This window comes from Ictalurus furcatus, chromosome 27, assembly GCF_023375685.1.
Source record: "Ictalurus furcatus strain D&B chromosome 27, Billie_1.0, whole genome shotgun sequence".
Lineage (NCBI taxonomy): Eukaryota > Metazoa > Chordata > Actinopteri > Siluriformes > Ictaluridae > Ictalurus > Ictalurus furcatus.
The window spans coordinates 4,644,071-4,672,022 of record NC_071281.1 but is presented as its reverse complement, the minus strand read 5'-3'; the positions used below and the strand labels follow the sequence as shown (position 1 = coordinate 4,672,022).

General features: G+C 42.6%; 2 protein-coding genes across 2 annotated transcripts; one reads left to right on the top strand and one right to left on the bottom strand.

Moving 5' to 3' along the window:
- Positions 1–14,744: 14,744 nt before the first annotated feature.
- si:ch211-246m6.4 (transcription factor 15) lies at positions 14,745–18,293 on the top strand. Its single transcript, XM_053616493.1, has 2 exons — positions 14,745–15,281; positions 16,964–18,293. Exons 1-2 carry the CDS (start codon positions 14,745–14,747, stop codon positions 16,991–16,993), a joined length of 567 nt encoding a protein of 188 aa, XP_053472468.1. The 3' UTR covers positions 16,994–18,293.
- Positions 18,294–19,201: 908 nt separating this feature from the next.
- Positions 19,202–26,080, bottom strand: bzw1a (basic leucine zipper and W2 domains 1a). Its single transcript, XM_053617421.1, has 12 exons — positions 25,986–26,080; positions 24,961–25,033; positions 24,699–24,875; positions 24,414–24,508; positions 22,263–22,328; positions 21,950–22,085; positions 21,574–21,683; positions 21,195–21,365; positions 20,937–21,083; positions 20,660–20,798; positions 20,239–20,361; positions 19,202–19,934 (listed from the first exon to the last, which is right to left on the bottom strand). Exons 2-12 carry the CDS (start codon positions 25,022–25,024, stop codon positions 19,903–19,905), a joined length of 1,260 nt encoding a protein of 419 aa, XP_053473396.1. The 5' UTR covers positions 25,025–25,033; positions 25,986–26,080; the 3' UTR covers positions 19,202–19,902.
- Between the last annotated feature and the right edge of the window lie 1,872 nt (positions 26,081–27,952).

Sequence of the window (27,952 nt, the reverse complement as noted above, 5' to 3'; positions counted from 1 at the left end):
AAACTGGACTAAACTGAATTAAACAGAGCTGAACTGAACTGAACTAAACTAATCCAATATGGACTAAATTAAGCTGGAGTAAACCGCGTATCTTTTCTACGTAAGCCGACGCGGATCGGTCGAGTGATCTTCTGTACGTCACAATCATGCACATCATAAAGTAAAAGAAAAGGAAGTGAAGTGAAGTGAAGAGTTCACACCCTCCACAGCGGCTTCGTGCGGTGAGAAGATCCGAGCGTCTCCGCACGGCGAGGTGCTGATGTACAGGTGGAACTGAACCCCGTCCTTCAACTGATAGCCGTGCTGTTCACACCGCCGGAATATGGAGCGCTCGTGATCCTCGGGACTGTTACTGCATAACACACACACACACACACACGCACACACACACTGTAGCCTCGTACACAACTGCACAACTAAAGAAACAAACTTCAGCAAAAACTTGGATCTTGAAAGACGTTCAGTAAGAAACCGCACCTCGAGTGTTGTGTGTGTTATTTTCATTCTATGTGTTGACTGGGAGTGGTGTGGACATGTTTTCCATTTCCACTGCATGCACACACACACACACACACACACACAGACACACACACACACACAACTCCACTTGGGTAATAATTGTTTTGACACTAATCTGTGTGTGAATAGAGAGAGGGTCATGTCTTCAATCTCATCCTCCCTGCAGACGTTTATACATCACACACCGTGCACACTCTTCTCAATGTGTGTTTAGCTCTGCTCTGTTTCACCTCCACACACACACACACACACACACGTTTCTGTACCAGTAGCAGTGTGTATTGATGGGTATGAAACCATAAAATTGAAAAAAGTGTTTATAACTTTTCAGCACATTGCACACTAGTGACATCTGGTGGTCGTAAGCATGAAGTGCACACAGTATCTACTGAAGGCTGCAGTGGGTTTTGGGGTCTGTACCCACTTGATAAACAACATGCTGTATAACGGGAACACGACGCCTTCACTGCATACTTCTACAATAGTTTAAATCAATTTCCGAAGCAGTCACGCGGTGGTGTGGGGAAAGGACGCTTCAGACGTTTTTCTCGCAGCTTGGAGAGAGTTCTGAGGAGTGTTTGGTTTTCCATGATGGTGGAGTGGTGTAGAATGGCTGTTCAGGGAAATAACCTTCATTTTCTGTGGATCTGACCTCTCTCTCTCTCTCTCTCCCTCTCTCTCTCTCAAGTGAGTTTTGTTTCCTCTCAGCTCTCGCACCGCTCTCACTCTCCGCCCGCATAATTCCACCCGACAAACACGCCAGGAAGTGTGTGTCGCTCAGCTACAGGCTCTCCGAAGGACCCTCATTTCTTCTCCTCTCAAGGTTGATCATGCGACACTCCCTGACTCACATCCCCGTGTCCTAATTGAAACTGGAATTGGAACGATGCCGGCCTGCGCCGCACCTCAGGAAATAACATTTTTGTTCTTTCTTTATGAGATGCGAGAGCTTCTCAGAACACATCTTCTCAGAAAAGGAGGTTTTAGAAACGCTCTGTTAGTGTGAGGGGTTGAAGAGTTTTCTCTCTCCGTCTCTCCTGCATGCACTTTTTACAGTTGTGTGAAAAAATAAGTACACCCCATGGAAATGTTGGCTTTTTTGACATATTTGTTTGAGCAAACATTTGATCACCTTAATATACAATTTCCATGGGGTGTACTTATTTTTTCCCACGACTGTATATCCCTCTATTCTTCCTTTTCTCTCTTCATTCCTATATTTATTCCTGTTTTTTTGGTCAGGTGTCTTTCTTCCATCTCTCCTCCTTTTCTTCCTTGTGTCTGCCTCTGTATCGGTCCGTTCTGTTCCTCTCTTGGTCCGCTTCTGCTGATCCACTGCAGTTTAACCATCGCTCCATCCCTCCCTCCTTTCCTTCCTCTTTTAATTCTTTGTATCCCATCATGTTGTATTCGCGCTCTCTCTCTCTCTGCTTCCTTAATGAACCCTACTCTGAGTGTAGTGCACTTGAGGTTAGGGGAAGTTGCTCTCTCGCTCTGCCTGACTGAGTGTTAGACGTGTTCCGCTCCTGTCTCTCCTCTAATTGGTTGACCTTTTACACCTCAGGAGCCCAGGGATTAAAATACATATTTAATCAAATCTAGAAATATTCAGCACACACACACACACATACACACACACCTCATGGAAGAAACTCTTAACATCTATCATCAGGAAGGAAAAATGTAAACAAGCAGAGAGGACGTTCTGACATGACCAATCACGTCCTTTTCTGTTTTTCAGTTCCTCCTCCGAGTCGTGGCAGCACGCACCGTTTACCCGACACCTCTCCCAAATCACCCCATCTCCAGTTACCCTCCCGACGACAGGGGCGACTCCGGATCAGGCCCCGCCCCTGCCCACGCCACCAAGAACAATAAAGGGCACGGCGGTACTCGATTCTCAGCTGAGTGTAATGACCACGCGGAGGCAGAGCCAACCCACAAAGGCAGAACGGTGAGCTGTGGGGGCGTGGCATGTTTCCCAGGTGCGCAGTGTGTTGGAGGGGAAATGTTCACGTGTGGCAGGGTTATGTCAGACATGCAGAGGTAACACACACTCAGAAAAGGGTGTTCCGTCAATAATTTATCATATCCACCTCATCTGAGTCTGAGGATGTGTTATTTATCTGTGTGTGTGTGTGTGTGTGTGTGTGTGTGTGAGCCATATGCAGACACAGGTGTGCCAAGGACATGGAGTGTGTAGTGCCCAACACCTGCCGCTGTAAACCAGGATACACAGGTCTGTCTCTCTCTCTCACACACGCACACACACACACACGCACACACACGCACACAAAGGCTACCGTGTGCAGCGCTGCTGTTATGTTGAGTCAACTTTCGATAGAGACACGAGACAGAGAGACAGACAGGTAATTATTTTTAGAAAAACAGACAGAGACAGATAGACAGAGATGAACAGAGTGAGACAGACGACAAACAGATACCTAGAAAAAGATGAACAGAGAGACAGACAGGTGAACTGAGGGAGGGAGGAAGAAAGACAGAGAGAGAGACGGATGCGATGAACAGATGGAGACACTGACAGAATGTAATAGAATAAATAAAAACAGTGAAGTGAAATCGTGACTAAAATAAAACGTAACGTGTGTGTGTGTGTGTGTGTGTGTGTGTGTGTGTGTGTGTGTGTTAACTTCACAGTGGTGTGTGAGCGTCAGTGTCACGACGGCGCCAGGTGGCAGGTGTGTGTCCCCTGACCAGTGTGAGTTTCAGCAAGGCTGGACAGGACCCTGGTGTGAGACAGGTCGGTTTGTGTGTGTGTGTGTGTGTGTGTGAGAGAGAGCGAGAGACATTTCTTTGATAGAGCACTTCCTCGTGTGTTAGCCCGTTAGCCCGTTAGCGGAGTGTGAAACGAACGCTGTAGGTGTAAATGCGAACCTCAGAGCCGTATTTTAACTCGAGTGTGCATTTATTTCATGGTCACCGTGTAACGTGAGCTTCGGCGCTGACCTGAGTGAGAAGGACGCGGTCTCGGCGCGCTGGTCCGAGTTTAACACGGCCCTCGTCGGGCGCGTCTCCGCCCTCGTGTCCTTGTGAGGTCGTTTTACAAGCGAACTCCTGGAGAACATTATTCACAGGAACACAGGAACATTCCTCATGAACAGCCAGAGACACAGAGAGAGATGGATGTGTGCGTTCCCTCATTTATCTCTCCTCCTGATGGGCAGATTAATGAGAGCAATAAGGGATAAATCCAGCCAAATGTGATGGATAGAAGAGAGAGAGAGAGAGAGAGAGAGAGAGAGAGAGAGAGAAAGAAGCATAAAGGAGAAAGACATGCTGACTTTAATGATTATTGATTCTGATTGGTTTTGATACGTGCTCATTATGCAATAGCCGGGGCTTTTCAACCTGACGCGAGTACGTAAGTAATTGGAAAAACACTCTGTGTGTGTGTGTGTGTGTGTGTGTGTGTGTGTGTGTGTGTGTGGTGATGGTGTGATGGAGGGAAAGTTTCCTGAATTCGGAGTCGGGTTACACACACCACCGCCTTTAAACCTTTCCACACAAACACTTAACCGTGAGACTTGTAGCATAAACCCAAATCTACAGCAATGTCCACTTGATCCCTCTCACCTAGTGCACTTGACTGGAGCTGATGGAGCAGCAGGAGTCACTTTCTCTCCATTTATCTCTCCACCTCCTGGTCAGTGATTCAGCCTTCTGACCTGTCCATCCATCAACACACACACACACACACACACACACAGTTTTACCTCCACACGCCAACCATTTCTCTTCATTACTCTCTCTCTCTCTCACTCTGTGCGTGTGTGTGTGTGTGTGTGTGTGTGTGTTGGGGTGAAGTGTCGGTGCAGTCCTGGATGGCGGGACACAGCGTGTCAAACACGTGAGGACGCATACACACACTTACAGTGCTTCTGTAACCATTATGTCCTGAAGTGTTGTTATTATGGGATGTTTTTTGTTCCACAGCGGTCTTTGGGCAGAAGTGTGTATTACCCATGATGCACCGCAGGCATCTTTTACAGGATGAGTCCAGCGTTTGTGTCCTGAAACACGCAGATAAAGGAAATGTTGGATCTGGCTTTTGTTGTGTTTTTTTGTACAGAGTTATTATAAATGCTTAAACTTTTTCATGAATATGCATCGTGTTTGTGTATGTTTAATAAATTAATATAAAAAACTGAGTGATTTCATATCCGTTGAAGGTAATGGAACGGAAAATACGTAACACGACACCTATACACTTTCAAACACACACACACACACACAAAAACAAACCCATTGCAGGAGTGGATTCTGAGAACATCTAGAACAATCAGAACCCATCAGGACCGCTGTATCGGACTCGGTGGGTCGCAGTGTACTGCTTCGCTCACTCCCAGAACAATTCAGCTGTAGTGATGTCACATGGTCGGTGCGAGCGGCGCATAACTGATCAGATACGACCGTGTTCTCACCTGAAAAGCCCTGAAGAACCGCACGGAGAACACCAGGACTGAACACCAGCGCTGCGCTCTGTTGAGAACGCTGCGCGAGGACGGTCACGGACCGGTTCTACAGGAGCGTTATGATAAATCTGTTCTCAGAGCCGCTGCAAGTTAACCTTCGTGAACCTCTCCGGAAATATGAACCTGCTTCAACAACTGTGCATTTAACGTTTCTCTTTCTTCTTCCTGAATAACAACTCAAGGAAGTGGCCTTCTCTCAAAAGTGCACACTACACACTCCTCTATACAGAAATGACCTCAGACCACCCACACTCCACAAGTGTAGCACAGGAGAGAACAGAACAGATTAAAGTAAATATGTGTTTACTGCCTGTGTACTGCACATTTACTGTGTTTACACACACACACACACACACTTCAGTGTCCTGAAGTGCATTAACGGTTCGAGACGCCACGTTTCTCTACTCTCCCAACACTGAACATCACAATCACATGGACAAAAGAACTGATTTCACTGACAGACGTGTTCTCGAAACCACACGTAAAGCTTCTGAGATCCTTCAGGGTCCTTTATTATTACAGTGTGTGTGTGTGTGTGTGTGTGTGTGTCTACAAGAGGGTTAGTAAAGCAAACAGCACAATTTATGCGTAGGCTCAAGAATATTAGTGTGGTGGCGGTGTCAGTGAGTTGCATCACCTACACATACATACATGCACACACACACACACACACACACACACGCACACATACACACAGAGGGGAAATGAGCAGAGAAACAACTCATTAGCACAATGAACACACACACACACACACACACACAAACAAGTAAGGATGGAGAGAACAGAGAGAGAGTGCAGGGTCTTGGTGAAGAGACGTGGTGATGACAAGTGCATGATGGGAAGGAATGACAAGGGAAGCTAGAGAGGGACGGACAGAGAGAGAGACTTTTTTTTCGACTTTTTAAAACGCCTTTAATGCATCAGTTTGGTATCGTATATTTACATAAAAGAAAAAGAACTCCATCAGACCCCCCGCCCACGCCCTCCAGACAGGAACCCCAACCCGCTTCAGTCTTCCTGTAAGTCCATTATCCATATAACGTGTGAAAGTCCACAGTACTGTTTACACTAGAGATTTTCTTGCAGCTGATGTCCATTTTCTCCGTCTGATCTGATTCGACCTCTTCTCTTCCATGTCTGTGATCGGTTCTCCTCCTGTAGCTCCTGCGCAGCACTCTGGGTCCTGGTTCTCCTGCATCACAACACTGTTCTGTGGCTGTTTGGACGAGTCCTCCACCTTGTCCATCTTCTCTCCTGTTGTTTTCAGCTCAGCTTCGTTGTTCTCGATGTTCTTGTCCTGTTGTTTCTTCTGCTGTTGTTGTGTGGAGTCGCTGTCTCTGACGTCGATAGCGGTGTAGGGTTTTCTATTAGTCTTATCTGCGGTGTTGATTTTATTGCTAGCAGCCGGAGCTCCCCGGCTGCACCGCTCTGCGAGGGCAGCTCAGCCGTTTATGCCCGATCTCCCCACACCCAAAACCCTCAGGCGTTCGGTGGTGGCGAAGACGGTGTAGCTGCTGTCGCCGTGTTTACACTTAAAATTAACGTCTAGTGTTTGGTCGCGGTTATTTAGAAACGTACAGACTTGTCTGCGGAAAGACAGGACATGTTTCAGCGCAGAGTTTTTACAGCCGAGCGGAATATCAGTCATGGGCTGGCGAACTTTCCAAAGCGGGCCAGCTCCTTCATGATCAGCTCGTCTTTAATGAAGGGGGGCACGTTGGAAATAACGACCCGCATGACACCTTTTAGCCATATTCCATTTTTGATTAGTGTATTCACAAATCTTTCCTTTTTTAGGAAGATCACCACCGCTTTGTTCATTCGGGAGGCGGAGTAGATGTTCTCGCACCCGACCTGCTCTCCCACCACCAGCAGAACCTCCTCCACCTGTTCTCCATTCTCTGGTACACACCTGACGCCATGGCGGAGAGACAGCGTCTCCCCTCCGGCCTCAGGGGCCATGGCGTCCCGCTCACTCTCTCCCACATTCAGTAAATTAAATGAAAGAAAAGCAAAAGGACAAACTCGTGGAAAACTTTGGCAAGATGCCAAACCGCTTTCACGCCCTCCACACCCCACGCTCACTCCTCCACCGCGCATGCGCAGAGAGAGACAGAGAGAAACACACACAGAGAGAAACAGAGAGAGAGACACAAAGAGACAGAGAGAAACAGAGAGAGACACACAGAGAGAGAGAAAGAGAGAGAGATAAACAGAGAGAGAGAGAGACACACAGAGAGACAGAGAGAAACAGAGAGAGACACAGAGAGAGAGAGAAAGAGAGAGAGATAAACAGAGAGAGAAACAGAGAGAGAGAAACAGAGAGAAACAGAGAGACAGAGAGAGAGAGAAAGAGAGAGAGATAAACAGAGAGAGAAACAGAGAGAAACAGAGAGACACACACAGAGAGAAACAGAGAGAGACACACAGAGAGAGAAAAACAGAGAGAAACAGAGAGAGAGACACACAGAGAGACACAGAGACGGCAGGCAGACTTTATTGCAGCAGTTGATCAAATCCAAAACGTTATTAAAAGAGAGTGTTAAAACCAGGCGTGGGTCAGCACACAGACTTTCAGGGCCAAGAACCACAGAACAAGAACCAGATAGTGTGTACAATAAACAAAGGCTTAGTGTGTGTGTGTGTGTGTGTGTGTGTGTGTGTGTGTGTGTGTGAGAGAGAGAGAGAGAGAGAGAGAGAAAAAGAGAGAGAGAAACAGAGACAGAGACACACACAGAGAGACACAGAGAGAAACAGAGAGAGAGACACAGAGAGAGAGAGAGAGATAAACAGAGAGAGAGAGACAGAGAGAGACACAGAGAGACACCGAGAGAAACAGAGAGAGACACACACACAGAGAGAGAGATAAACAGAGAGACAGAAACAGAGAGACACAGAGAGAGAGAGAGAGACACACAGAGAGAAACAGAGAGAGACACACAGAGAGAGAGAGTCAGAGAGAGAGAGTCAGAGAGTGAGAGACAGAGAGAGAGACAGAGAGAGAGAGATGGAGAGAGAGAGAGAGATAAACAGAGAGAGACACACAGAGACAGAGAAACAGAGAGAGAGGGAGAGAGAAACAGAGAGAGAGACACACACAGAGAGAAACAGAGAGAAACAGAGAGAGAGATGCACAGAGAGAGAGACAGAGAGAGAGAGTCAGAGAGAGAGACACAGAGAGGGAAACAGAGACAGAGAGAGAGAGTAAAATGTGAAATATGTTCAGGAGTGTCAGGACACAGTGACAGTAATGTGTGTGTTTTTACATGTTTTATATTTTCACTCAAACTCAGAATTGAATTCACCGTGTAAGAAGCACGATTTTAACATCATGGTTACCATGGAAACGAGAAGCCCAGCTAATACTAGCTCAGCAGAGTTCACTCAGCTCACATCTGATCAATAACGACCTTAAGGAGAGCAGAGATAACAGCTGTGACGCTTTCAGCCTGTACGCTCGCCCCATAACACACTCGTACTGCTCTAACACACACACGCACATACATGCACACACACACACGCACACACACACACACACACCTGAAACTCTCCCACAATCCTCTGCATCATGACTTGAACCAGTCCAAGTGACTTCTGTCTCCACGAAACCTCCTCCAAACGTTCTGCTTCTTAAAGTCACACTCGGATTCACACTCGAATAAACGGATTCAGACATTAACACCGGGATGATCCTTCTAAATCATGGGTTATTACTAGGGCTGCAACTAACGAGTATTTTCATAATCAATTAGTTGGCCGATTATTTTTCAATTAATCGATTAATCGGATGGTGGGGGCGGGGCAAACTTTCAGTACCCTTTTTTTGTTGGTTTAAAATAAATTCCACAAACTGAGTGTTACAAATATAAACTTCAGACTAAAACTTCACACAACTGTTTGTCCAAAACAGAAAAGAACCCAATACGCACACACACACACACACACACACACACACACGAATATATATTATTAATGTAGGACTGTAGTTTAATTCGGTGCTTTTTGTGCATCCATAAAAATAATGCATAAATACTATAAAATACATTCATATATATATATATATATATATATATATATATATATATATATATATATATATATATATATATATATGCGTTATTTTTATGGATGCACAAAAAGCATCGAATTAAACTATAGTCGTAAATGAATAATAAAAACTCGGTTTCTGTTACTCGGTGTCTTTAGACATATTCTTTTACTTTTGATCATAATGTTTTAATTAGACATTACAGATCTTACTCGCGCTACACTCTGTATCCGCGCGTCTACACAGCGCGTGATCAGCAACGCCGCCTCGTTACTAACACGTCACTTCCGTTATAATAAACGATAGAAGTTACACTGCAAGCGCGCAGATACACCATATAATCACAATGAACTTAAATGAAACTAAACCTTTTAAGCAGCTTGCACCAGTTTCCCCCGCCCCTTACACACAGTGGAGCATTTTGGATATAAACATAAGCTTGTCCTCGTGTATCGGTTTGATCTCCGCGGTGTTTAATATAAAATGCACCCCTGCTTTAGAGGACTTGGAGGTTACACACTTTCTTCCTCAGTCACGTGATGATTTCTCCTCCGTCCGATGGAGACTGAGGTCATGTTGGGAATAAAAGTAACGCTGACAGAAAGTAAACTGCAGAAAGTCATTGTTATTGACTCTGGGAGTCTGCTAATGCTAGCGTGCGTATGACGTCATGCGCAGTCGCCTAGGAAGCGGTTTATACTTCCGGTTAGTAAAAAAAACCGCTAGTGTTCTACTTGAGATGATATTACCTTTCTGAAATCCACACACTAAACGGTACAGCACAGTGCACGGTGTAAGTGTACAGTACTTCATTTGGGACACAACTTTAGTATTTACTCTCCGAAGCGTGTTTTCGGAACAGAATTACCTTAATGAGTAAATCTCCCCCGTGCCGCGCGCAGACCAACTCATCCATAATGAGATTCACTGACAACGATTTTCATAATCGATTATTATCCATTTTATCGATTAGTTGTTGCAGCTCTAATTATTACACAGACTAAACATCAGCTGGTCAGGACACTGTGTTAATCTGAGCTAGAGCACGCCTAAGTGACCTTTGACCTTTTCACATTTAGATGTAAGCATGAAGACGTTAATTCAGGTAAATAAAACCCAGTATACAGCAAATTAATGATACACATCTAATCCAAATATTAGAGAGAGAGAGAGAGAGATAACAGAATAATAATATACTGACTATTCCAAATTTACTTACACAGAGGCTCAAATTACAACCCCAGTTTCGTGTTTTTTCCTCTATATATCTTTTATATACTCTCTCTCTCTCTCTCTCTCTCTCTCTCTCTCTGCTAGACGTATCAACTTTTTCTTTTCTTTCTTTCTTCTAGAACCAGTAATGATATCAGGAGAAACACGAGTTTAGAGATTATTATTCAATATCACACTGCCATCTGGTGGCGAATCAGAGACACTACCAACCAATAAAAAGAACTTTGGATAAAAATTCACTGCTACTAATTAAACACCGCAATAAAAAAAATAAGTGTCTTTGTCAGAAATTCTTCCTATTATTATTATTATTATTATTATTATTATTATAAATGTTGACCTTAACGTTACGGCACTAAAGCCAGGCTATAACTGCTCTGCATCTAATCTGGATGTAGTGTTGGTCTCTAACTGTTGAAATTTCAACCCAAATATACAGAACAAGCCTCAGCTTCATCCTAGATGACCTTCGGCAGAATAACTAACCAAACCCGTCCACAGGGTTCTCCTCATTTCACTCTCGGTACAAATTCTTGAGGATCTAATCTGGGTCCTTAGGGGTTAAGTTTTGTTTTCTAGTGATTACGAACTTTTGGAATTTGGAGTGAATCGGATCATTTAACTCATCTCACAAACAAGAGTCGACTCTCTCTTGACTCCCAAATGGCTCACTGATTTACTTTTTTTTTTGAAACACCAGATAAAAGTTGGTGAAATTATAAGTCATTATTAGAAACTGTTTTGGTTTTTTTTCTCTCAACATTTTTATTGAAAGTTTTTGTGTACAGACTAGAACATACATTCATACATTCCTACATACTCAATAAAAAATATCAATAGCTACAATAAATAAATAAATAAATAAAACAATAATTAAAAAGTAAAAAGAAAAATTAAATAAATAAATAAATAAAAATAATATAAATAAATAAATACATACATAAAAATCAAAATAAATGAATAAACTAAATAAAATTTTAATAAATAATATAAAAGTGGGTGTTCCCTCAATCAGAAGACAAAAATAGAAGAGACTTGAAGAAGGTTAAGAAAGGCTGCCACTTACTGTAAAACTTCTCGGAGTTGACACACAGAGAGTACCTAATCTTTTCCAATTTTAGAAAAGACATTACATCCCTGAGCCACTGAGTGCTGGAGGGAGGCTTTATGGATTTCCAATGGAAAAGAAGGCGCCGTCTTGCTAACAAGGAAGTGAACGCCAAGAGATCTAATTGGTTCGAGTTGTACCTGTTATAATCCTCCGGATACCCAAATATGGCAATATGGGATTTAACAGTAATAGACAGTATTTTTGAGATGCTATCAAAATACTTCTGCCAAAAGGAGAATAATAATGGGCAGGAATAGAACATGTGGGTGAGGTTGCAGGGAGAGGCAAGGTTAGTGTGACATTTATGTGTATGTTATGTGACATTTATCACATCTGTCAGTGACAGTGGGATAAATCTGTGATAGACGTGTTTTGGAGAAATGAATCCTGTGCAATTCCTTGAACTGTATCAAAGAGAGACGAGCACAAGATGAGCTTGTGTGGATCTTGTTAAGAGCAACGTCCCACCAGGCTTCATGTAGGGTCAACCCCAATTCGCCCTCCCAAGCAGCCTTGATTTTAGTGATAGGTGAGCTGTCGTAGGATAAAAGTTTATTATAAATTCTTGAAATAAGAGATTTCTGAAGAGGGTCAGAAGAGAGAAAATCATCCCATAGTTGATTTGGGGGTGAGGAGGGAAAAGTAGGAAACAATGATTTTGCGCAGTGTCTAACTTGAAAATAGCAAAAAAGATGGGACAGTGGAAGCTGAAATTCACTCGACAGATCTGCAACGCTACGAAAAGCACCGTCCCTATAGAGATCTTTGAAGGTTTTGAGACCTTTGTCATACCAGATAGCAAACGTGGGGTCAGATAGTGCAGGTTGGAATGAGTTATTTTTCAGTAACGGAGCTAAGGTAGACGTGGAAACAAATTTAAAATTCTTCCTGAACTGGTACCAGATTTTTAGAGTTGAACTAACCACTGGGTTATCTGTAAAGCCAGAGAAGTTGGTGGGAATAGATGAGGTAAGCAGAGCCATTGAACAGGACGAGCCACATGAATGTACCTCTAACGTACACCATGGGGAATGCGCTGGTCTCGACCAAAATAAGATTTTATGAATGTGTGATGCCCAGTAATACAGCTGGAAATTTGGGAGAGAAAGGCCAGCATTGAGTTTACATCTCTGAAGCATTGGCTTACTTATACTGGGTGCCTTTCCACACCATAAATAGCTAGAAATGTCCCGATCAATATTCTTAAAAAAAACGTTTTGATAAGAATAGAGGGAGACATTGGAATAAAAAGAGGAACTTAGGCAGGATATTCATTTTTACCGTGTTAATTCTTCCTGTAAGCGATAGAGGTAAAGACCTCCATTGCTGAAGGTCAGTTTTGATTTTAGACATTAATGGGGAGAAGTTAGCAGAGAATAGTGAAGTTAGAGTTCTGGTTATATTGATTCTTAAATACTTAAAGCCAGATGGGGTTCAGTCTGAAAAGGATATCAGATTGATTTAGTTGTGATGCCAAAGTATTAACCGGATAGCACTCTCTCTTGGAAATGTTAACTTTATAACCTGAAAATGAACCAAATCTCTGGAGAAAGGAGAAAATTCCAGGTAAAGAGCGACTTGGGCTGGAAACATACAGCAATAAATCATCTGCATAAAGAGATAGTTTAAATTCCATTCCCAAACGTGATATCCCAATGAAAGAGGGGGAGGACCTATGAGAAATTGTTTAATGAAATTGTAATCTATCTAGGGGCCGTAACTAATGATTATTTTCATAATCGATTAGTTGGCCAATTATTTTTAGATTAATTGGATTGGGGGGGCAAACTTTCAGTAAACTGAAGAAAGTCATTGTCGGAGACTCTGGGTAGATACCCTAAAGCTAGCGGCGTCACAGTACGTGAGTATGGTGTCATGTGCTATCGACTAGGATAAACTTCATAAACTAGACGGTAGTGCATAGTGCATAGTGTAAGTGTGCAGTACGTCATTTGGGACATAACTTTAGTATTAACTCTTCGAAACGTGTTTTCGGAACAGAAGTAACGAAGTAAGTAAACGCACCCTGTGCCAAATGCAGCCCGACTAATCGATAATGAGATTTTCATACTCGATTATTTGTTGCAAGTCTAAATCTATCTAATCTTCTTTTTAACAAAAAATTGCTTTGAATTTCATTTTTTATAAAAAAAAAATATAATTAACTGTTGCCCTAAATTAGCAAGGCACTACCAATATTCACTTTTATGGATTAATAGCCTACAACACGCACTCTGTCATCAGTTATGGTGTCTGTTTTTCATAATGAAGATTTATTTCCAATATCCTGATAACTAATGATTCACACTAATGAACAGCTCAGGATTTATTTTTTTTTAAGTTTCCAGGGAAGCATTTAAGACACTGAAGATAAACAAATAAATGATTTTAGGAATGACATTGCGTACAGATACACATTAAAAAAAGAAAGAGTCGATTCGCATAGTCGTTCACCTAAAAGAGCCGATTCGGAGAACCGATTTGTTCGCAAGCGACTCATCACTATTAGTAACAAGCAATAAAGTCGGCGCTGAGAGAAGCACTATTATACACACTGGTCTAACTACATTATTATAACTTCTGCATTATATACGAGGTTAAATGTCCTTCCTAAATAAAACGGATATAAAGCAATCCGATGAATCCAGACATTAGCATATATTAGCCCCGCGCTTTAGCACATTGTCTTCACCTGAGCGCTAGCCGAGTTAGCGTTCTCTAAATATCTTATTTTTCACAAAACAGACTTCACTCGGTGCTCTTTCTAGACTTAGTTCATCTTTCGCGAATGTTATGTTGGTATTTTGAGTTTAATTATATTATTTTAACGGTTTAAAACATTTATAAACTCATCTTTCCGGAGATGAATGCAGAGTGGATTGAGATGAAAGGGGCGGGGAGCGCGCTCAATGACGTCATAGAAAACATGCACGTGGAAGCTTTGAAAATATTTGTTTTCACTTTAGCACATAAATAAAGTTACACTTAGGCTTTAAGTGATTGTGTGTGTGTGTGTGTGTGTGTGTGTGTGTGTGTGTGTGTGTGTGAGAGAGAGAGAGAGAGAGAGAGAGAGAGAGAGAGAGAGAGAATGGCATCCCTCAACATTTAAAATAAATATTAATAATAATTATGCAAGTATGCATGTGCATGTATGTGTTTATAAATACACACACACACACACACACACACACACACACACCTCCGGGGCTCCACCTGTCCCGCGTGGTGGTGTCCAGAGTCCCAGAAAGGATTCGTTATGCCAGCTATGGCACGCGCGAGCGACGCGGCACCGGATCCGCGTGCTATTTTCACCGCGCATTAAAGTGGCAGCGGCAGCAGCATGGGGAGCCACGAGCTCCAGCCGTGCACAGTGGGCACGAGCAGCTCTCCCTCTCTCGCCGTGATGAAGTCTACCGAGAACGAGCACGCGGTTTTTCGCGCGCGCGAGCCACCCTCGGACCCCTCGGACCCGGACAGCGGCAGCGAGAGCTCTTCGGAGAAGTGGACGGAGACGGAGGGCGCGAGCGGCCGCGCGCGCGCTCTCTCCGTCTCCGTCACCGAGCGCAGCAGCAGGTTCAGGCTGGTCGGTGTGAGCAAACAGCGGCAGGCGGCGAACGCGCGCGAGCGGGACCGCACTCACAGCGTCAACACAGCGTTCAGCGCCCTGCGCACGCTCATCCCCACCGAGCCCGCCGACCGGAAGCTGTCCAAGATCGAGACGCTGCGCCTGGCCTCCAGTTACATCGCGCACCTCGCCAACGTCCTGCTGCTCGCCGAGAGCGGAGGAGACGGACCGCCGTGCACGCGACACCGAGAGGCCCTCGGGGGCGCGCTTAGACCCATTTGCACCTTTTGCCTCGGAAATCAGAGGAGAATGGTGAGTGAGGAGGAGGCGAGATGCTGTTAATTAGTCATTTCCGGTCAGCAGAAAAGTGTGTGTGTGTGTGTGTGTGTGTGATTTATATGTATGTGAATGCATTAAAATATATATGTGCAGGTAATGTGATGTGTACACTTTTGTGGGGAAACAGTTGTTGTTGTTTTAGAGAACCCTTTAAGGTTCTATTTAGAACTCTGCAATAGTGTTTCTCTTTCAGAGTGTTCAAAATGTAGCTGTTATGAGTGTGTGTTTGTGTGTGTGTTTGTGTGTGTGTGTGTGTGTGTGGCGGGGAGTTGCCAGGTTGTGTAGTAAATCTGTGGACTCGCTGCCTCAGAGGTTCGTGTTTCTCTGGTCGCAGCTCTAACACACCTGTCCTGAGAGCTGATGTGTGGAGTCAGGTGTGTTAGAGCAAAGTCACAGTCCTAATGTCATCCATGTTGACCTCCAGACAGCAGATCAACAGCAGAATAAATAAATAAATACACACTGGACAAAACAGATTTACTTATTTGCTCTGTAACTATTTAAAGATCATTTCTGCAGCAGTCTAAGGGAATGGGGTTTCTGCCAAATGGATTCCGATTGGCTGAGCTGCATCACGTGACCAGTAATAAACACAGAACGTAAACACCAGATGGCAGGAGAAGGAGGTCATGGGTCTTAAGCTGGAGTAAGAGGGAACGTGTGGGTCTCTGGATGGACAAAGCAGGAACCTGAGGCTCCATGATGGAAAGTGTAGGTGGAGATTAAGGCTTCATAATGAAAGGTGGAGGAGCTTGAGCACTCCAGAGGGCAGGAGTAGAAACTTGTGGGTGTCAGGATGAACTAACCTGCATCTTGGGTTTCAGGATGGCAGGAGGAGGATTGTGTGGCTCCGAGGATGGACTAACCAGGTGCTTGGATTTCAGGAGCTTGTGGACTTGATGTGCTGGAACTGGACTCTAGCCAGTTGCTGCATTATGGACTAACTGGAGTTTTGGGGATTGACATCCAGCTTCACGTGTCTTCCAGTAACCTAATCCAGAAGTTACTAGAAGAAGCGCATGAACTAACTTCTCTCTGCATTGCTTATGGACAGTATGTTCCTTTTATCTTGGCAACATTTCAGAGATGTTATGGCTTACGTGAGGATGAGATTATGTGCTCAGGCAGCTGAGTGGGAGAAAGTCACCAGACATCCAGTGTGTAATGTCGCTAACACAACCTCCTAACCCAGTGATCTGGACCTAGATATTCATAAGAGTGTCATCAGCACAGCGGTGAACATCAACGCCAAGCTTCAGCATAACGTGTCCTTAATAACGGGTACAAGGAAAAACAACAACGGACACGAGACCGAGTCTTGAGGGACGCCGCAGTTCAGGTGCTTCAGGGCAGGTGTTCCCGGTTTACACTAAACATAGTGGTGTCACTCTGTCACGTGAGATCCAAACCAGGTTCTTTCCCAAAATGTAAACACTTTTTTTAAAGAGAATATTATGGTCTGTAGTGGCGAAAGCTGCAATACAAACTTTTCAGAACACGCAAGTCATTTGTTACACGTCAAAACGTTTCATCCTACACGTTCTCTTCTGTCGGTTTTCAAAAAGCTGATATTTGTGTGAGGCAATACTAACGAATACATACAGTACATGCGTGATGTTTTTTTTTTTTTTAATGTTTGTGTGTGTTTTTTGCAGATGCGAGCCGGTGAGAATCCAGCTGTGTGAGAATCCAGCTGTGTGAGAATCCTCTGCCTGCTCGAGCAGCTCCACGTTTACATGTAAAGACTTTCTCTTCACCTCATATGGACAGAACTAAAAGCCTTTTTGTATATTTTCTTTCTAAAACTCTGAAAACGAGGACGAAGGAGGAAGAAAATCACATGATGAGATGCACTTTCCCCCCCTCCCTGCGTTTACAAACGTGTGTGTGTGTGTGTGTTTGCCCTTGTGTTTCTTGGTGAACGTAACCGGAGACGTATGTGTAAAAGCAGCACCTGGCAGGAGGTTATTTCAGAAGCCTGTACAAGCCTCTCCTTAAAAAACACCACCGTGTGTGTGTGTGTGTGTGTGTGTGTGTGTGTGTGTGTGGATCCTTCATATGTCACAGGACAGTAACCCAAACCCGTGTGTGCTGCAGCGGTTGCTGTCAGTAGGCTATGATGATTCAGGTTGCCAGATTGGATGGTTTTCCACCAATCTGTGAAAAAATGCAGGATTTTATACAGAAATCAGTAAGAAGGCGACAGGTCAAAGGTTAATTGCAGTGCATTGTTCCATTTTTACACTTTTAAGTTATGTAATAGCGGCCAACATGATGCAGTCTGGAGCGGAAACAAATCAGAAAAGTCCTGAAAATCCCGCTCTTCCGTTACGGCAATGGGCAGCCTTGCTTGGACTTCCTCCTGGTTGAGCAGGAAGACATCATGGCATCATCCAGGCTTTTGTTGCCCCCATCCCAACTTTTTTGAGATGTGTCATGGCCAGCAGATTCAAAATTACCTTGTTCTTTTTTCTCCTTAAAACATTACATTTCCTCAGTTTAAACATTTGATATGTTTATGTTCTGTTGTGAAGAACATACGGGTTTATGAGATTTTGAAAATCAGTGCATTATGTTTGACATTTTACACAGCGTCCCAACTTTTTTTTTGGGAATGGGGGGTTGTATTTGTTTTATTAATCTATTACAAATTTAATGACACCATTAAAGCCATGCTGTTATCAGGATTTTTTTTTCACTTTCACCTTATTTTTTTTTACCTTGTTTACCCTAAATGAGTTTTAGTTTTTAGCCCTACATGATCGAAATGAATAAACATTTCTGAATTTGAATGACTCCTAACCCCTACATGTTCACTTTCATGCATTGCATATTGTGGTCGCTTTACCATGTAACCTGTAATCACCTCAACCCCACCTTTCTTTTTTTTTTTTTTTTTTTGGCAGATAAGTGTAAACCCAGATCGGTACTATAGTGACCCGTTTGCACAATGTGTATAGAAGTGTGTGTGGTTTTGGCCTACCTCTAACAAGCTCAGCAGGGAGAGTGTTTAAACATAGACATACTTGAACTTGTCCTTTGCACATGAGCATCAGAAAGCTGCTACTAAAACGATTGTGTAACTTTTTTTGTACAATAAAAGAACTTTGTCTGTATTCTGTTTGATCGGTTGAAAATAGCAAACAATCGGAAATAAAGATCAGATGACCGGTCCACCTGTATGCAGATTCTCTCAACCACAACGCTTTTTTTTTTTTTTTTTTTTTTTTTTTTGGGGTACAGCAACTTGAAGTGCATGTGGTACATTTTGCAATACATTTAGAGTAAAAAGTTGAAATCTAATTAAATAACAATTCACCTTTTGTATAAATAACCTGGAATATATTTAGTGCCAGTTTGGTTTGAGATAACATAAGGCTGTGAATATGTGACTGAGGAGGAGGTTATTATAACCGTTACAACCCAAACACAGTTTAATCCACTTCTTTTTAGGATGTGGAGCCACTTCTCAAAAGTCAATAAGCATATAAAAATAAAAATATAGATGAACTTAAGGTAACTAATTTAGAAATACAGTAGATTATGGCACCACCTAGTGGACAGGACAGGAAGTTTGACAGGACTATTAGAAAATTTTGGATTGTGATCGGGTCAGAAGGCGTTGATTAATTCTCTATAACGGGAACTCTAACAGTAGAACAGGTTTATATTCTGATCCAACTTGTTTCACAAGCCTTACTGTTTTATTATTAAATTGCTGTGGTTTAAGAGGAATGAAAACACACTCGCAGAGGAAAATGAATCAAAGTCGGGGGGGGGGGGGGGGAGGCTAACTCCACGTGGGTTGTTCTTTTATGAATGAGTGCATTTTGAAAAACCATTCTTCGCATCAATTTTACAGCAGGTTAAAAAAAAACCAAGACTATTTAAGAGGCACTTGATAATTTCTCATTTTTATTTCTTTAAAAAAAAAAAAAAAAATTCAACAGGATTAAAGAAATCTGAGAAGATCAAAAGCAGAGATAAAGTCAGGCGTCTTTGTTTTTCTCTTTTGAAAGGGCAACTAGCTGAAGGAGACTAGCTGGTGAAGCTAGTGATGTTTCTACTCACGGGCAGGGCTTTAACCGGGTCATCTTTCACTCATCCGTCCAATCCATAATCACCATGGTGGGAGATTTTAAACTCGGGCTTTTCAGCCACACTCGAGGTCCAAAACACAAACAAAAATTTCTGGAATGTCAAATTCGTGAAAGTGATCACAGAATAATTTACAAAATCCAAAACTACCAAAAAAAAAAAAAAAAAAAAGCCTTGCTTTGCTGTTTCATGATCTGTTTAAAGTGTAAACTGTAAGATCAGATACAAAAACAAATCTGTTAAAATTAACCATTACAAAGCCCTTAAACGACATCTAAAGTGTTATGGTTGGAGTGGGGGTCAGAGGGTGGGAAAACAAAACCAAACAAAAAAACCCGGAGGTAGAAATGGGGGGGAAATAAAATAAAATTATATATATAAAAAAAAAAAAGGCGTGGGAGGGGGACAGGGGATAAAGTAAAACTCCGAAAGACGAGCACTTCCTTTTTTTTTTTTTCGTAACAAAACATTTGAGTCCAGCAGCAGCTGAAGCGTCTCAGTCTCCCTCCTCCTCATCAGATTCAGACTCTGAAACACAGGACAGAAAAAATACTAATTTATTACAAGTGCTGCTGACTAAATAAGAAATAAATAATAAGAGATTAGACTTGTCAGTAAATAAAGATTACTGTGACATAATTCAGCAGTTTCATAAAATCATAAACACAGTGAGGAAATAAGTCCTGTAGTCACTTCCTGTAGAATTACACGGCCAGTATGTGTGTGGCTGTGTAATGGGTTCGTGCTGAGGATGGACCACAGGACGGAGCTATGACACACAGATCACTAAACTGCACCTCACTCGCGTGCGAGAGAGACGAAGCTGTTTTACCTTCCTCTGCGTTCTTCAGCCACTCCACAAACTTCTTCATCTGCTCCAGGAAGACGCTCTTGCCTTTGGCCACGTGGCCCTCGGTGTACCACTTTAGAATGGCTTCCTCGCTCAGAACATCAGCTACACACACAGCAAAATAAAAATAAATAAATAAATAAATAAATAAATAAATACATACACACCAAACTCAAGTTTTCACTACAGTCCACTCACAAGTTACTACTCCGAGGTAGAAACGCGGACACACAGGGTTTTATGGTAATCACCAGGCGCTTGAGGTGGAACAGCTCAGTTTTAGATGTTCAGATGAAACAGAAAAAAGGCCAACAAACTAGAACCCAACCAAGCACTTGGAGGTTACTGTACAAACCACACAATTCTTCTCACCTTCACACCACGCCCTGACTGAAACACGCACCTTTGTACAGCAGCACCACGATCTTCTGGAAGGCCTTCATGAAGTGGATGTTGTCGTAGCAGTACTCCTGGATCTTCAGGAGCAGAGTGAGTTCAGACAGGCCCTGTGTCGTGAACGCATTCAGCAGCGGGCTGTATTGCTGCAACAAGCACAACGGGGGGGATAAATAAATTTAAAAAACTTGGCTGGGGGAGGGATGGGTCAAGGGTCATGCGTTGTAGAAACAATAACGTAGTAGAACGAGTGCATCAACACAACCCCGAGATCCATCTCGTACCTTCAAGTGTTTGATGGCTTGTTCAGTGACGAGCTCCTCTTTCTTGTTCCACTCCATGGAGCTCATGACACTCGTCCATACGATGCCGATCATCGTCTGCTCAGAGATGCCGGTCTTCTTCATCTCCTCGCGCACGTATCCAATCATCTGCAGCGTATGTGTGAGAGAGAGAGAGAGAGAGAGAGAGTTAACGCGGCACAAATCAGACACAGATCGCCGAGAAGATCGGCACAGATTTCGTGTGATGAATCTGCTCACGTCTTTGAGGGTCTCTCCACGCGCCATCTGCTCCTGCAGCTCTTTCTGCAGCTCCTTGCGAGCGCCGATGGACTGCTGATTGCGAGCGAAATCGGAGAGCTCCTTCAGCCCGGCGTCTGTGAAGTATTTGGAGAAGTGCTCGCAGCTCCGCTTGTTAGCCGGAAAGAGCTCCTGTTTAAAACAAAAAACAAACAAATGAATGAATTCCAGACTCTGACCAGAAGTCCTCCTCAAGCTAAATCCTAAAGAGCTAGTAGTCATGGAACACGCCCACTTGCAAGTCATCTCGCTGTGCTGCAGCACCACTGGTGAACATCTCTAAGGTCATGCACACACACAGAGATAAGACCGTCCCCCAGTAGCGACGTGTAAACTTTACCATCAGCCTGTTGTCCATGCCGACTTTACGCAGACTGGCGGCGACAGAGTTGATGTCCTTCTCGTTGATCCAGGATTTAAACAGTTTGACGGCAAAGGCAGCAGAAACACCTGCAACCAGACCATTATAACATCACCATTTTAACCATGTACACCTTACAGCTAATCCGTTTAAGATCGGCTGACGTTAAAAATATTTCAACATGCTAGATAAATTAAATAAAAAGTTACACAGCTTGGATGGTGGCTTGTTTGTGCAAATTTCTACATTATGACGTGCGCATCATCGCAGAAACATCAAGTATCGTAACGCAATTGGTCACATAACCCACGCCTACTGTGCTGACACTTCCATGTAATTGGTTGCTCTGGGTTACCTTCTTTGACCAGGTTCTCGTTGAAGAGGCTGCTCAGGATGGACGCTGATATATTCCCGTTGGCTAGCAGGATGCCCGTCAGCATGGCCAGCTTGTTACGCTCGGACTCTGTGAAGCCTTTTAGAAACAGCAGCAGCTACGGGACAATAAATAGATCAAAGAATAAATCAGTCTATAGTGCAACAAGACCGCAACACAAACGTTTCTTTTTTTGGCGTGAAGTGAGAACAGAGCAGCCAGTCGTTTATCGAGTCACAAGAGACCACACACGGTTACAGTTCGGATCTAAAAAAGTAAAAATGTCTCCTCTCACCTTCTTGATCTCCTCCTCAAACCCTTTCTCCAGGTACTTGTACCGCCTGATCAGCTTGTTAAAAACCTACACACACACAGTGAATTACACTCAACAAAAAAAAAAAGCAATCAGTCATAACGTTAATCATGCGGATGAGTTACAGGTCAACAAAACATCCCAGACACGGCAAGTTATCATTCCTCTCCAGAGTGAACATGCCGCAACGTGCACAAGTTATTTTGAAAATGTAAATAAATCAGACATCGGATTAATCCGAGAGAAAGAAGGGTAGTGTACAACTACAACGTAGGGCTGCAGAATCTATCGAATATCGATCTCGATTACATGAACGGCTGCGATAGTGACATTTAAACTTCGTCCTCCGCTCATAGAAAACTCCGCTGCAGATCAAATCAAGCGCTACCTAAACTTACAGCCAGTCACCATGGAGCAGCGTGGGGATGACAGCATTTTTTACACCAACACCCAGGAACAAGTTAGTATTTTAGTGCTTGAGCCGCGAGCTTCGTGTCGGGTTTCAGAGCGTGAGGGGAAACCGTGACACGAACGTGTTGCTAAATGCGACTACGGAGGTTGTCGGGGACGTTAAACGTCATCACGCCGAACAGGAAAAGTCGTTGCAGGTAAACTGGTCCAGGTTTGCGGTGCACAATAACCGCCCCCCCCCCAAAAAAAAAAAACATGGATGAAGATTCATCCACAGAGAAATCTTTATTATGGAAAATGTTTTAAATGAAGTTTGGAAAAGTTGTCGGAAGCTTGGTGACGAAGTCGGGCGACCGTGGTGTAGTTCATTTACAGCATACGGTTAGCATTTTATTTCTGCAGATTGTATTTAGATTTCAAACTTCATAAAAGTTGTGTTCATTTCTGAAAATATATCTTAAGGGACAGAACGTTAGTATTGATCAAGCTTATTTTTTGTAATAATCCAAAAGTCTGTGTGAAAGCTCCTGTTGAGTTTTTGTTGAGGGAACTGGTGTGATGATAACGTCTGGGTTCCGGTACAAAATGACATCATCCCTGGGGGATCCCTGTGGTGGCTGTGTCTCAGGTGGTAGAGCAGCTTGTCCACTAATCGTAGGGTTGGCGGTTCGATTCCCGGCCCACGTGACTCCACGTACCGAAGTGTCCTTGGGCACTGAACCCCAAGTTGCTCCCGATGGCAAGTTAGCACCTTGCATGGCAGCTCTGCTACCATTGGTGTGCGAGTGAATGGGTGAATGACACACAGTGTAAAGCGCTTTGGATAAAAGCGTATTACAAGTGGGCCATTTACCATTTATCCCTGCACCGCTCTATTGGGCAATTTGTCTGCGTCTCTCCTCCTGTAAACACTTATTGCCTTTTGGTTGCATATTGTTATATTTGAGGCATATTTTTATTTGTACTTATCCTATATTTTGGGTACAATGTTATTTATATTTTGCTTCTACAAGACAATGCACTTTAAGGACCAGTCTAATTTGATGCAAAGATTTGTACATTACAGGAATGTAGCACAACATGGAGGTGAAAGCAGCGGTCCATTTATTTAAATGTAGAAGTGCAATAAAAATATGTTGTCCCTAAAAATCAATGAATAATCATGATAATCGCGATCTCAATATTGATCAAAATAATCGTGATTATCATTTTGACCATAATTGTGCAGCCCTAACAACTGTACTAAAACGTACAAAGCATTCAGTAAGTCACTTCCAACAAGTAGTACATTCTTTTAGTACTGTGTTGTGAAAAGGGGAGGATGAGGAGAGAAAAAAAGAAAAAGAGAAAAGAAAAACCACACCAAACACCATATACATGCTGTTATAGGAAAATAATCCATCAGCGAGTGGTGGTGTTGAAGGAACCTACACAAAGCGTTTCTCCCTCAACAACCCCCACAACCTCTTTGTACCACAGCAACTCGTCATTCATCACAATTCATATTTATTAAAGAACGACAGCGCTTGTTATCTGCTTATAATTCTGTATAATGTTGCAGGTGGTCTCTCCTTACAGAAACCACCACCACAGCGATGATTATTTTAACCCGTCCATGTGGCGCGGCTGCCCCACAGTCCCCCTGAACGAGCCATTACTATAGTAACGATAGCGTATTAGGAGGAGCGTGTTAATTTAAACCTGCGATTGCCCTGCAATTACCTGAGCGTAAGCTTGCATTGTCTCCAGGTCTTCGTTTGCCGTGAAGAGACAGTACTCAGTACGGGTCAGGTCATCAGAAAGGGTCCCACCTGGGGCTACACAGGGGAGGGAATAAAAATGTTCAACGTGTGACATCATGTTCAACGTGCATTTACTGTGACTACAAAGTCACGAATAATCAAACGACTGGATAGAAGTCTCTGCTTGCTATGAGATAAAGCCGATTCAACGTATTGAGGAAACTGTGCACGTGTGTGTACGAAGATGACGCGCGAGGTTCATTACCCAGCATTCCACCGGCCACCAGGATGTCGAAGAGCGTCTCTGCATAGCGGCGATAGTCGAGCTTAGCGCCAGATGCATCCAGGAACTTCGCGACCGCGTCCAAATCAGTGCCAGTTTGGTTCAAGCCTTGCACGATACTTTCTTGAAACTGAGTAGGGTCAAATCTCTCCTTTTCATCTGTTGAGAGTGAACACCACACACACCCCGTCAGCATCACAGCAGCACTACAAAAATCTGTTTAAACCCAGCATCAGGAGCTCACCTCTTTTCCGTGTCTTAAAACGCTGGCCGGTTAGCGTTGGCTTTTGCTGCTTTTGATTATTCATAAAAGACACCTAGTGAGAAGAGAAGGAGGGAACCACATCAGTTTCAGAACCAGGAATTCATTAATTAGATAACACATTAGATCACGATTAATAACTCATCAAAATCATATCATGCACATTCACTAGTATTTAACAGTTATAGTAATAAAAACTAATCTGCAATTAAATGTTTTTAAATACAGATTTTTGCTAAACTTTTAAATAGTAAAATTATAAGAGCAAAAATGTATTACATCAGCTGTTTTTTTTGGGGTGTGCAAATATTACTGTTACAACAGACCTACAACCTCTATATTTAACTCATAAAATAGGGAGACATTTTGAAAGCAGTCGCCTGATCACGTGACTAATCACTTCCGCAAATAACACGCTAGCACTGTTTAAAAAGCATCCCTTTTTAATAATCTTACTCCGTTAACTTACACCAGAACGTAATAAAATTTTAGCGAAAACCAATCGCGAGTTAAAACGTATTCGACGCACGCAATGTGAACGGATTTTATTATTTTTTTGAAAAAGAAAATGTCCGTCATGTCGGAACAGTTTCCGCCGCTAGCTGTGGACAGCGCATGCGCAGTAGCCGCATCCTCCAGCCACATTTGGACGCGTTGTAACAATGCTACATCAACTGAGCTCGCGAGGCCTAAAACCGGCTTGAGTGACACCGTCCACTTGAACAGTCGCACTTTAACGATTTAGGAATAGGAATGACTTTGCCGTCAAAACTTTCGCTATATTAACTCGACTACTAAAATTAATCGTCACTGACAAAAAAAAGAAACAGGTTTTTATTTTACCGAAGCCACTTAGCTAACAAGGTAGCAACAGGCAAGCTAACGCCTTAACCTAGACAGCCATCATTTAAAAGACAGATTTATCCGCCATCTTATTGCGATCGAACATGTTGTTGCCTCGAATAAATCTACCCGCCATCGTCTTTGAAATACAGCGTGAGACTCACCGAAATGAATTCAAATAAAAACGGTCTTAGTACCACCGAACAATGCGACACAATGCTGTTCCGAGCCCTTCTAACAAAATCCCCTCTGAGGAAGCAAGAGCTGTGTGCGCAGGCGCAGACAGCATAAAAAATGCGGACTAGTCCATGTGTATGCGGAAGCGGGGAGGTCAAGTTGAAATTCGAAATTGAGATATATCCGTCGTATTAAATAGTAATTATGTTAAAAAGACGTTTTGCCGTGATCTACGATTGATTTTCAATACCAGGTTGAATTATGTGAAAATAGTTCTACCGCGTAGCATTTATGTACATTTCTTGAAAGAGAACTTCCCCTTCATCTAACACGGTTGACTATTCCATTATAATCACGCCTGTGTGGCAAGACCATCTCTGATTTCTTAATAATGGAGTCTGTGCTTTAACTCTTCACTGTTGGGGAAAGTGTTCATAGAATGTTCTACATTTGATTTCAATCATGATCGTGTTTGCACATTTTTACAGATAGCAACATCCACAATCCAGTGTAACACTGATATTGTAACACATATGTATTGTTTCATTTGTAAAGAAACTTGAAACAGAATATATACGTCCCCTTGTGTCAGTCCATCTGAAGTGGTCCAGTAATTGTAAAGTTGGTTGCTTGACACTTTTAAATTTATATATATATATATATATATATATATATATATATATATATATATATATATAGAATATTGAGTGATTACCTCTACGTATTGGCATTTTTTACTTGGTTTAACTACAACAGCTATCCTTGTGTCATGGCACACAATAAATTTGGATTATACAACTGTTTACGGAAACCTCAATATCTCGCCTCAGGATGGTCCTAGCTCCTTGGAACAAAAACTGATCTCTAGAGCACATTACAAGGTACATGGATGCATAGAAACATTTTGCACAGTCTTGTTCCTTAGACTTAGAACTTAAGTCCAAATGTAATGCTGAAGATTGCTCACAGTTCCACTTTTAGGGTCAATTTATAATGGGAAGGGTTCGAGTCTCGGTCTTAATTTTTTTTAGGGGGTACCTAGGTAAGTATAGCACGCATGCAGAACTTCAGGTTTGAGACTTCTCTTTTTTTATGGGGACGAGAATGTGCAATTCTCTCTCTCTTTTTTTTTTTTAAATCCCCTCATTTTCAGGTATATCTCAGGTATATGAATATCTCTGGTGGGGGACCTGATACAAACCTGAAATTTTCACAGAAATAAGTTCTCTATAATAACATTTTGCTGTAAACAATTTTGAGTTTTGAGATTCCACTGGTTACAGAGCTAGGGCTAGTTGAAATCTGGGAAAAAGCCTACTTTATTCATGCATTTTGAGAAATGAACAGATGTAATATAAGCACACCAAATAAAACAAATAAAAAATGAACAGTATTTTTAAAAATGGCACTTTCCTGCCCCATAAAAAAAAATAATGAGAAGTCTCAAACCTGAAATTTTCTGCATGCACACTATACTTACCTAGGTACCCCAAAAAAATAATTAAGACTGAGACTCAAACCATCACATTATAAATTTATATATGTCCGTGTACCTTGTAATGCGCTCTAGAGGTCAGTTTTTGTTCCAAGGAGCTAGAACCATCCTGAGCCGAGATATTGAGGTTTCCGTAAACAGCTGTATAACCAAAATTTGTTGTGTGCCAGGACACAAAGATGGCTGTCGTAGTTAAACCAAGTGGGAAAAAAATGGTGGTTTTGCAACTCCCATGCATAGTGGTAATCACTCCAAAAAAATTTTTTTAGAACAATTCAAAAATGGTCAAGCAACTTGTATTGGACCACTTGAGATGGAATGACCCCCTTTTCTTAAACAATAATAAAACAGACACACATATATATGTGTGTGTGTATATATATATATATATATATATATATATATATATATATATATATATATATATATATATATATATATATATAAATAAAAGTAATG